General features: G+C 36.0%; 1 protein-coding gene across 4 annotated transcripts in view; it reads right to left on the bottom strand.

The window, feature by feature from the left end:
• Window positions 1–12,501, bottom strand: part of LOC131973026 (glutamate receptor 2-like) — a 100,650-nt gene that overhangs the window by 42,795 nt on the left and 45,354 nt on the right. For all 4 annotated transcript variants that reach the window (XM_059334881.1, XM_059334886.1, XM_059334865.1 and 1 more), the window contains exons 11-13: window positions 10,071–10,134; window positions 9,043–9,185; window positions 7,790–8,005 (exon numbers count right to left, since the gene is read on the bottom strand). In XM_059334881.1, the coding sequence (XP_059190864.1) occupies window positions 7,790–8,005; window positions 9,043–9,185; window positions 10,071–10,134 (423 nt within the window). The remainder of the gene's footprint in view (window positions 1–7,789; window positions 8,006–9,042; window positions 9,186–10,070; window positions 10,135–12,501) is intronic.

Below are 12,501 nucleotides of genomic sequence, written 5' to 3'. Positions count from 1 at the left end.
TGGCTAATATGGTAAATTGGTTTATTTTAAGAGAGAAGCAGTTTTACAAACAGACCATATACCCGCCCCTCCGGAGCGCTCAAAAGGGCGAGGGAACGCACCTAAGACGGGGCCACAATCTAGCTGTCTCCCTATTGGCTGGTGAAACACACTATTTTAAGCGCAGGGCGAGACATCGTTCAGTCTGAGCAGACACCTCAACCTGAGAGGACGTGCGTGTTCTGAGTCCGAGCACAAAAGTTTTGAGAGCGCAGAGTTGAGATCTGAGCGCGTAGACTTTAGATTTGAGCGCGCACAGGACATATTTGAGTGCGAGCGAAATGTTTGTGTCCAAGAAGAAGAAATGTGAGCACAAGCATGTGGTTTTTAAGTGCACGCACACATTTTGAAAGAAAGCAGTAGAAATCTGAGTGCGAGCGCAAAATGTGAGCAAGAGGAGAACAAATCTGAGCACGAGAAAGACAAATTATGCTCTCAAACTGAAAATCTACGCTCTTGAATAAAGATAGGATAATTCTTCCATACACCTTGATATGAAAGTTTAATGTGAGTTTTATATGAATGACACTTTTTTTTGAGTAATTTTGTGTCTTTTTAAAATAATTTTGTGTCTTTTTTAATAATTTTGCGTCTTTTTTGGTAATTCTGTGTCTTTTTTGGTCATTTTGTGTCTTTCTTTAATTCATTTTGTGTCTTTTTTAAATCATTTTGTGTCTTTTTGGGTAATTCTGTGTATTTTTTGGTCGTTTTGTGTCTTTTTTGGTCATTTTGTGTCTTTTTTAGTGATTTTGTCTTTTTTTGGTCATTTTGTGTCTTTTTCTGGTCCTTTTGATACTGCCTCCAGCGGCCCGCAGGTAATTTGAGTTTGAGACCCCTGGTCTAGAGAGACACCAGACGGGATGGGAGTTCATCCGAGGTTGCACTAAACTTTTCAGGAAGTGACTCAGTACAATGTAAAAAAAACCAAAAAAAAACAAACTTGTTTTTACGGTAAAAAAAACGGCAGCTGTGGTTGCCAGAACTTTACCGTAGTAAATACGGTAGAACTCTTTCTAATATTACGGCAAAATTATATAAGCACTGTTGATTTCTCATTTAAGATGCCATTAAAGATTTTACCATAAAATATTAAAGTATATTCTTGTTAGAGATATGGTGTTTAGTACATTTAACAGTGAGAAAAAGTATTTTTACAAAAAGTAAATGAAAAAATTACAGTGATGGCTTATAAATATATTACATTATATTGCCAGTGTATTTTACAGTAGAGTAATGTATTTTTTTTAAAGTGTAAAAAATATTGTTTTTGCTGATATCTACATTTAGGGTGTTACTGAAACTGAATTAACCCATTTATCATTTTATGCTCTTTTACTGTCATGGTTTAGCAGTTTTTCATGGTAAAATCTACAGACTTTTTTTTTTTACAGTATATGATTCGTTCACCTAAGCACTTCGTTCTTTCGAACGACTCATTTGCAAACAAAACGTCGCTATTTTAATATGACTGCAGGCAGTCTGGCTACCAAGCATCATTTCTGAAGTAAGCCACCTTTTCAAAAGCAAACTGCTGCGAAAAAAAAAAAAAATGGGTTCTGATGTTGTGGATGACACATCGTCCAACCTTAACCTAAAATAAGATATCTTGTAAAGTTTATTCATAATCTGTAACCAATTAACCTAACTGGGGTTGCTTTGGGGCTGTAGCTGATCCCCTCTGAGTTGGGACGAGAGGCAGGGTTGACCCCTTATCAAAGGACTGTCAAATAGAGATGCTCACATTCACACCTACAGACAGTAGGTGAGTCATCCATTAACCTAACCTGCGTGTCTTTAGGCTGGAGTAATAAATAACCTAGAAATCTCTACAGCTAATTAGTTATAGTTTTCCATGCTCCTCGTCCATATTAAGAAGGTAAGGTAATTATTTTAGTTGATTTTAACCCATAAGAAGCCATGGTGACACCCGTGTCACCATGGCTACCAACAAACACTGTAAATCTTCTGGAATCTCCCATATTCAGCTTTATGCTTCACCTTTACTCATTAAATCCCTCAGCGACACATACTCAACACCCTGGTGTGGTGGTCATGTGACTTTGACAAGAAGTGACTTCTCCAACATGTGGCTGTGACTGGAAACAGAAATGTGAAAAAGTAGCTCATTTCAAAAAGCTTATTTTTTGCAAGTTTAAACCCATTTAACAATTGTAATCGGTTAATAGGGTGTCCCGTATTGCATTTAAACCTTTTAGGGTCTGTTATTTGCTTTAATTTATTATTGATTTATTTTTATTTTGTTACATAAAAACAAATCTGAAAAATAATTTGTCGTTAAACAACTATTAATGTCACAAGTTTTTAATATATGCTGTGGAGATGCAGAGAAAAAGACAAATTTGTGTTTCTGTAAGCAGAAAATGTGTCTAGTTTATTTATATTAAAATAAATACCATAAATGCCCAATGTGACATATATGTCACATCACAGATCTTTGACATAATAAAAGTGTTCGATGTGGTCCACTTGGTCTGTGGTATATCCCCCATAATTTTCTTTTAAGGATAAATGGGTCTGGATTCTTATGGGTTAATATTCATGTGGATGTTGATAATGATAGCCTTAGTACTGCTTTTATCTCCTTATTAGATTGTATTTGCTCAGAGAGTTCATAAACCCACTCACTGTTTTGACCACACCCTTTGTATGGCATGTGAACAATAAATCTTCCATGCACACTTATGTAAGTCATGGTGGACCATGAGGTTCTGTGCTTGGGACATTTTTTTTGCTTCCTTTTGTAGATATCATACAAATCATTCCATTAATGTCATTGTTATGCTGAGCACAACCAAGTATATCTATCCATCAAGCCTACTGAAACTGATCAGCAAGCTATACTTCATGCATTGAACATTTCTTCATGAGGTCCTTAAACAGTCTTGGAGTTGCATACATTGGGTATGACTGGTGTACTGTTCCCATTACAGGTATACACCGAATATGCTAACATAATTAAACAACCAGTAAAGTCATTTTCAAGAGCCAGGAAGCAATGCCTTGCTTTTTTGTTGTCATCTTCATGTATGACGGGTTAAAATGTATGAGGAAAACTGTAATAAAGAGAAAAATATAGAAATAGAAATTTTATCTAGCATAACAAGTCACACTGTAGTCATAATACAGCTGCCCAATATGTGCTGCCTATCAATGAACTAACACTGTGCAAGGAAGGTAAATCTAGTTCACTTACACATATTAACAAAGCTATTAACCCTTAATAGGGCACTCATTGAAATACTTGCAAATTCCTAATTTCGACCGTAGAGAATATTGGAGTATATTACATACTGCCAGAATGTGTTAAAAAAACATACAGACCCGGGGGAGGGGGGTAATATTTTGAGAAAAAAGTTTACCAGATTAAAGTGGCATATCTATGAGAAAAAAATGTGCAGATTTATGAGATTTAAAGTGGTGAATCTGCAAGAAAAAAGTTGCTTTTTTCCCACTTTTTTCTCGTAAATATGCAACTTTTTTGTGCAGAGTTGCCATTTTAAATCTCTTAAATCTGCGACTTTTTTTCTTGTAGATTTACCACTTTAATCTAGTAAATTTGCAACTTTTTTCTCGAAATATTACCCAAAATCTAGGTTCTAATCTGAGGTTCTACGACCTCACAGAGAGACATGGGGACCTCATTTTGGATATCCGCTGCAGTTCACTACAAGACCGGCCCTGCCACGTTGTGATTGGTCATTGCCGTGCCTTACATCCTTGTGGCTCAATGTTCTTGTAAACTGCTGTGGGATCTACAATAACGTGTGTAGAGCCCCAGGTATATGACACCATTTGACCCTGTCTTCATCTCCTTCTCACTCCTTGCACACCCCAACAAATGTTACTGTATTCACTCCTCAGTGATTAAAGTGACAGCAACAAGCTCTCTTTTAAAGGTTTTTAAACTTTTTAAAGATCATTTGTTGCTGTTTGCTGAGATTCATATAAATTGAATGAATTAGGCCACGTTTATACATAGCAGGGTATTTAGAGAAACAAATATTTCCCCCCCTCCGTTTTCAAAAAAGCTGTCATTTACACCAACCCGTATAAATACATCGTCGAGCACCATTCTAACTATGCCAAACCTATGGGCAGCAGTGTAGGGAGAAGGATGAAGCCATGCAAGCCAATCAGAATCCTCAGAATCAACAACAACAAATAACACAAGCGACTTCCTGTTCCTTTCAAAACAACTAGATAGAATGAGCGTGAGAACCTAAAACCCTGTTTCTCCGAGTCGACATGAGAACACATAACCGGAGCTTTCCAAATTCTCCACTTTGCCTGGAGTTTTTAGAAATAATCGTTTTTAAAAACGGGGGTTTCGTGTAAATGAGAGGCCAAATCACATGGAAATATCTGCGTTTTCCCTTCGTGTAAACGAGGTCTTAGTGATACGGCCTCTGGTTGGCCCAGTGTCTGTCTGTATTTTTTCCCTGTATGTGTGTTCAGGGGTGTGGCTTCCCAACTCCGCCCCACAATCATCTCCCTGCACCCTGCAGTATATCTACCTCAGCGCTCCATTCATTCAGTGCCAGAACGTTACACCTCTCAAGTGGTATACTCGGTCGTGGCTTCTCTAAATGATTTTGTGCATTCTCAGTTATTTTCCGTGGACTAACGTTTTTTCCGTGTCCTTGTTTCCAGGAGTTTTTCCCCGTTCCCTTCCCGTCCGTTGTTTCCGTCCCTTCGTCCCTGGCCTGGCTTCATTGTGGATTTCCTCTTGTGTCTACTACCCTGCCCTAATTATCTTGGAGATAATAAAGACTATTTTTGTTTCTTCACTAACTGTCTGCGTTTGGGTCCGTTCTTTAAGGAAACTTAACAATTAGCACATTTAATTTTCCTTTAAAAAATTTAATAAATCAGTATATTTTACCTGAGTCTCTATTAAAGAATGGGTTAAAATAAATGCTTTGAAGATGTCTAATCAGCCACAACAAGTGTAGTGAGCAGAGAGCACGTCTCCTGAAAGAGCTCCTGCCTAACTGAACTCCTTCCTCCTGCTCACTATGCTCTTCAAATGAGTTCTCTCAACTCTATTGTAGTTCCCCTGTTTGTTTTCAATTTCAGTTAGTTTTGATTCGTTTTTAGAGTGAGTTTGTTAGTTTTAATTTGTTTTTATTTTTTGGAAAATGCTTAGTTTTAGTGTTCGTTTTCATTAGTTTTAGTGTTAGTTTAAGTTTTTTTGTAATGGGGTATTTGTTAGATGCCAGATTCAATAAGGTCACAATAAATGTTTCCTTTATTTCCTTTATCTGATCTATCTCAGCCCCAATAAGTTTGTAAGTAAGTTTAAACCAGATAGATGAAATAGATATGTATAAAAAAAGTTGACAAAGAGGAAAACAAAGGACATTTTCACTATAATTTTAGTTATTTTTAGTTAGTTTTGTAACCACAAAATACAGTTTCAGTTAGTTATTGTTTTTTTTTTTAAACTCTCGTTTTTATTTTTATTTCAGTTAACAAAAATGTTTTTTCAATTCTACCTTTTGTTATTTCGTTAACTATAATAACCTTGCATGGCACTCACACAAGACAATAATCACATGGCACACAAAAGTGTGTGCTAAATGAAATTATAATATTGCAACATTGTATTATAGGATGTATGTGTTTTCATTGCACTTAGCAAATAACCCACTTCATGTTTTCCCCACAACCGGCAGCTGGTGATGTCATTATTGAGACATTTTACTCTGATGATACTCATGCTTGTAAAAGGACATTGTCAGTACAAAATACTTGTTTCATATGAGAGTCCTGGTCAACTCTTATCAGAAGTGACAGCTATAGGCAACACTATTCAGTGAAACAGAAAGGCTCCTGAACAAGAGACTGAGTGAGTCAGACCAAAACCACTCACAAAACCACTGGGAGTTGATGAAAAGTCATGGAGCAGGAGTCAGTGAGCAGCTATAGAAAGGTCAAAAAGAACATTTACATCTGACGCAGGAGTCTATCTTTGAAAGGAGGCGGGGTTACTGTTTAACACCACATATAATAACCCATACAGATAATTATGGTATGAACACATTTATGACATTAAATTTGCTCAGATACATTTGATTTCAGTGGGGAGGAGACACTTTCCACTTTGACGTCTGTTTTATCTTGTGACAAAGTTTTAGATTCAATTTTGCTTTAATTCAAAGAAATAATGATACTACAAAATCAAACTCAGTAATTGCACTTACCACAGTCTGCTTTATATATATATATATATACACACAGTATAATTAGATTGGGCTAGATTTTTGGTGTGTTGTCTATGGAGCATTACAATCTATGCTTGTACTCCTGTTATTTTAAACAAAATTGACCACTCCATATCTACTCTGTGTACCAAGTGCAATTTAGAAAGGGGGACGTATATCCATTACTTTTGGGATTGTAAACTAATTTCCAGATTTTGGTCACTTATTTCAATGGTAGTCAGTGTGATATTAAAAATAAAAATGAAGAAAGACCCTGGGGTTCTCCTCCTAGGCCTTCCCTCTGCGTCTCATCATAATCTCCTTGATAAACTCCTGTTGCTCCAAAGTGTATATTCAAAAACTGGATCAAAATCCTTCCACCTAGTGTCACCCTTTGGCACAGGGAGATCTTTGATATCCTCCCTCATGAAAGATTACTATCACCTGTAAAGGGTCAGGATGAATTGTTCTTAATAGTTTGGACACCCTTCCTTGATTATAAATCTGCAGATCTGAAAAATCTGCTGTTGATGGGCAGACTGTTTTCTGACTGGTGATCATGAGTGCCTATTGGGGACTGACGATCTAGAACTGTGCTTTTTCTTTCTTTCTTTCTAGATTGTCATTATTATTGTCTTGGTCATTATGATTATTTTATTATGTATGTATGTATAGCGTGTGCTGTCTGTTGGGAGGGGGGGGGGGGGGGGTATTGTTTTGTATTGTTATGTATGTGTTGTTTTTTCTATGCTTGTGGTATTATTTATAATGCAGGCAAAAATTAAAAGGATCTAGAAAAATCGAGAAAATTATCTAGAAATGCTCTTGTAAAAACTAGAAAAAAAATCAAGAAAAAGCTCAAGAAAAATCTAGAATATGATCTAGAAAAGCTCTAGATTTCTAGATTCTTTTTTCAATATCATCTTCTAGATTTTACTAGATCCTTCTCTAAATTTTTCTAAAGCTTTTCTAGATATTTCTTGACGTTTTACTCGATTTGTTTCCTAGTTTTTCTAGAGCTTTAATAGATTTTTCTTGATTATTTTCTAGATTTTTCTTTTCCTAAAGCATTTCTAGATTCAAGAAAAACAATCTAGAAAATCCAGAAAAAGATCTAGAAACATCTAGAAATGCTTTAAAAAAAATATAGAGAAAGATCAAGAAAAATCTAGAAAAGCTCTAGGAAAAACTAGGAAACAAATCGAGACAAAAGTCTAGAAATATCTAGAAAAGCTTTAGAAAAATTAAAAAGATCTAGAAAAATCTAGAAAATTATCTTTTTCCAACATTTTCATGTGATCTTTAAATTTCGCCCATGGAATACATACACCTCAGTTGTAAGCAAATCAGCTGTTGTTATGTGCATTACTGGGATCTAAATATTTTTTGGAGCTACAATAAGTTTATATCGCATTAAACATGCATCATGCATATAACACACCCACACTGGGAAATTCTGACAACCAAGGTGATACAGTAGAGTACCTGAGAGTTCTGGTTCTATACACATGAAATGAGTGACTTACCAGAAAGAGCACAACACTAACTCCGATATAGGCGAAGACAATGCACATCCAGATCTCATAAGCCAGTGGGTCCAGAAAAGAGAATACTCCAGGTTTGGATTTCTGTGGCTTCTTGATCATAATGGAGATTCCCAAAGACATGAAAGGTTTGGAGAAATCTATCACTTCCTCACGAACAAGGGTGATTGTCAGAGGAGCAACTGCTATGTCTGCTTTCTGTTGGGGAGACAAAGAAAGAGTGAGAGTGTTTAACAGAGTTGAGTGGGCTGTTGGTAAGAGGAGAAAGAGACATGCAACATGAATTGAACATGAAACTATGATAAAATGTTTCACTGTTGAGAAGGCTATCCTTGTCAAGCTCAGCTGCTCCAAAGTTAGTCCAACATTTGGAAAGGAAAAATGGGCAGGCCATTTTCTAAGTGATCCCTGAATGAAAATGGGTTCTATGGTTCTATGGGTACCCACGATTCTCCTCATTATAGACAAATATCCTTTTTATTTTTTTGTGATTAACATTTTTTATTTTCCATTTTCATTGTACAATAATAAAATAAAAAATACGACCCCCCGCCCCCCAACAACAACAACAACAACAACAACAACAACAACAACAACAACAACAACAACAACCAAACACCATCACCATCAGTGCTAATCCCTTTCTGGTTACAAGCATCTCTCACCGTGCTCCTCCATGTACCTCTATTACACACATACAGAACATAAAATAAACTAAGCCTCTGACTCAAAGACTGACTCAAGGAAGGTCAATACAATAAGTAAATAAAATAGTCGTTGCATGGAAGACATCATTTCTTAACAAATAAAGAGGTTAAGAATAATAATAGCAAACATGAATACATACATGAAAAAGAAGGAGCACCGGTATATATTTATCCACAAATAATGAAATTAAAAATAGATAAAAATAAAAAATAAAAATAAAAATAAAAATAAAAATAAAAATAAAAATAAAAATAAATGAATGAATAAATAAATAAATAAATAAATAAATAAATAAATAAATAAAACAACTAACGTCTCTCCACAATATAACCCCCTTCAAGGCCCTTTTAGAAAGTGTAAATATTGACAAATATCCATTTTAAAAAGCGACAGGCTTTTTTAAAAATTGATTAACAGTCCTATTTAAAAGTTGAACCTGCTAGGCGATTAGACACATTGATACATTTGGAAAATTTCACTTGTTTTACCAAACTTCTATCATGTCATGTGTTTCAATGAAATCTTACCCCATAAACCAGCTCTCCAACCATACCATTCCAGATCTTGGTTTCTGCATCTCTTGCTCCGTATTTGCCATCTCCCACAATCCTTAGCTGGTAGCGTATACCACAGTGTTTTGCAATCTCTGCAGCCAGGTCAACACAGTATCCTAGCATCAATCAAAAAGAAGAAGAAACATACAGCAGTGTTAGACAAGCATACCCAATCAAGACTTACTGGGCATAATGATGACACACATGGTGACATGCAGCACATTTTAAAACAGTACATTACCACACCATCATTTGTGTATTGTATGCAACAATTGTATGAAATACACTGCTGCTGCTGATGATGCTACTTTAAATGTAGCAGTCCATTGTGTGTCCTGTATAAAGGTCTGGAAAAACATGACTTTAAAGCCCCTTTTCTATATCCTAAATTAACTCAAACAAGTACGCAAAAGTAAATTAAATTAAAAATTACAAGCGGAATCAAATAATTACACACACACACACACACACACACACACACACACACACACATTCTTGTACTTCTATCTTTGTGAGGGCCCTCATTGCAAGGTTATAATAGTTTTGGATTTTTCATTAGTTTTAGTTTCAATTTTGTTGTGAATTTTTGTTTTCAAATTCAGTTCGTTTTAATTTCCTTTGTCTGATCCATCTTCATTATGTGTGAAAAATGTTGACAAAGATGAAAATGAAGGACATTTTTACTATAATTTTAGTTCGTTTTGTAACCACACAATACAGTTTCAGTTAATTAAAGAAGTGAGGACCGGCTGAAATGTCCCCACTTTGCAAAAATGCACTCACGCTGTTGGTTAAAAACGTGTTGTGGTCCTCACTATGTAGGAAGTACAAGAACACACACACACAGACACACACACAGACACAGACACACACACACACACACACACACACACACACACACACACACACACACTCACACAAATGAAATCTGTAGTTAATTATTATGTTTTGAAAATAACCAAAGAACCCTTCCCTTGTCATCTTAATAATTTTCAACATACCTTCATAACGATCATTGTCTTGAAACAACTCAGCATTCTTCTTCAGCATCACATACGGGGCTTCCTACATTGACAAGCACACACACAGTAAAAGATTTAGATTTTTAACTGGAAAGGCCATGAATAAGTAAAGATGACCAATACATGAACTGAAATATTTCTGACCAAGGAAGAGGAGAATCTAACTACTATTTATCCAACATGTTTGAAAATCATATGAATGATGGTTATATTCTAAGAGGACATTACATTTACATTTAGTCATTATGCTGATGCTTTTAACCAAAGCAAATTAAAAAGCAAGTGCAATAAGAGCTATTACTGCAGCAATAAGTGCTAGTGAGGATTCTTTAAGGAGTAGAGTTGTGGTGTGGTGCTAGGAGAGAAGGTCCTCTCTAAAGAGCTGGGTCTTCAGGAGGTTTTTAACCCTTAATAGGGCACTCAATAAAATACTAAATTCCAAATTTCAACCCTAGAGAATATTGGAGGATATTAAATACTGCCAGAATATGTAAAAAAAAACATACGAAAATAATATTTTGAAAAAAAAGTTTACGAGATTGTAAAATACACTGGCACTGTGTTTGAAGCAAAAAAAATCACAGTAATATATTTATACAAGCCATCATTTTTGCATTTATTTTTTATAAAAATACTTTTTCTCACTATTAAATGCACTAAACACCATATCTCTATCATAAATATACTTTAATATTTAAAGGTAAAATCTTTAATTTATGCAGCATTTATAAAGTATTTTTTGTCAATCATATGGCAGAACAGTGTTTCTTTTGATGGAAAAACTTTTTATTTTTACAGTAAAATATGGACTAAAATGGCAATCTTAAATAGGAAATCAACACAGTGTGGCCTAGAGGATAGGAATCAGGCTTATCGCTGGTTCGAATCCCAGGGCTGACAAGTCAAGGACTGAAGTGCCCTTGAGCAAGGCACCTAACCTCCCACTGCTCCCCAGGCGCAGAAATGTGCTGCCCACTGCTCCTAGCATGGTGTGTTCACTGGTGTGTAAAGGATGGGTTAAATGCAGAGGACAAATTACCTGCTTGCTTTTTCAATGTGTGTGTGCAAAACTGAATCTAAGTCTTAATCTTCTTTGCAAAAATACCATTAGGGAACACATATTCAACATTAATTAGTTTCTTATTAGCATGCAAATAAGTAACATATTGGCTCTTAATTAGTCGTTATTAAGTATTTATTAATGCCTCATTCTGCATGACCTTATTATACAACCAGTAAGACATTAACTAAGAGTTTTCCCTCAATAACCTCAGAATTATTGCTTATTAGTAGTAAGTAAGGAAGTTGTTGTATATGAGTATGGATACGTCTGTTATGCGTATTTACGCTGCCATGGTGGCTGGTTTATGGAATCTTTATTCATCTTTGAAGTGTGTGTGTGTGTGTGTGTGTGTGTGTGTGTGTGTGTGTGTGTGTGTGTGTGTGTGTGTGTGTGTGTGTGTGTTTGTGTGTGTGTGCTTGCATTTGTGGCACTAGACGGACCCAGTGAGGCATGGACCAGTATTACCCCCCTCCCGCGGGTCAGTATTTTTTTTCATACTTGGCCCTAATAGTCGTCCTAATATATACAGAAGCAAATAATAATACATAAATAATATAAAGGCATTCCCGTGCCCCTGAACTGGACACAGTTCACAGTATAAATACAAAATGGAGGTTGTTATTCATGTGCAGGTGTTTGTTAAACAGAGAAAACACTTATTATTATTATTATTATTATTATTATTAGTGCATGTCTCCAGCTGTTAAAGCGACTGACAGCCGATCCAGCTGTGATCTGCTGCAGCCGTCATTAGAAACGGACGTTGCTTCACGTGACGCTTCAGAGGGAAGGACGTCCCATGTCTCTTAAATCATTTCCCCTCTCCTCGCTTCCCTCACTTGAATCTCTCCATGGGCGGGACTAAGAGTGAACTTGAGCAGCGGTGTGACATAAAAGATTACAGTGATGGCTTATATATATTTTACAGTATATTGCCAGTGTATTTTACAGCAGAGTAACGTATTTTTTTTAAGTGGAAAAAATACTGTTTTGGCTGATATATACATTAAGGGTGAAACTGAATTAACCCATTCATCATTTTAAGGTCTTTTACTGTCATGGTTTAGCAGTTTTTCACAGTAAAATCTACAGACTTTTTTTACACTAAGTGAACCGCGCAAGTGAGGGACGCAGGGATGCGAAATAGACGACATGGGACGCACCCTGTTTCTGATCGGACGCCTTTTAGGGGAGCTCCGCCCCATTGTGTGATAGGCCTACACCTGGTCAGTAACACAATTCACTCTGGATTTCCACAATGACTCATCTCATCTGGAAGTCTATTTAGCCTACCTATCTTTAGGAGTTTTTAAGTGCGCTACAAGGTTCAATTTTCCAATAATATTC

Source organism: Centropristis striata, chromosome 1 (assembly GCF_030273125.1).
Source record: "Centropristis striata isolate RG_2023a ecotype Rhode Island chromosome 1, C.striata_1.0, whole genome shotgun sequence".
In the NCBI taxonomy this organism is placed as follows: Eukaryota; Metazoa; Chordata; class Actinopteri; order Perciformes; family Serranidae; genus Centropristis; species Centropristis striata.
The sequence above is the reverse complement of the archived record's forward strand: the minus strand, read 5'-3'. Positions and strand labels throughout refer to the sequence as shown.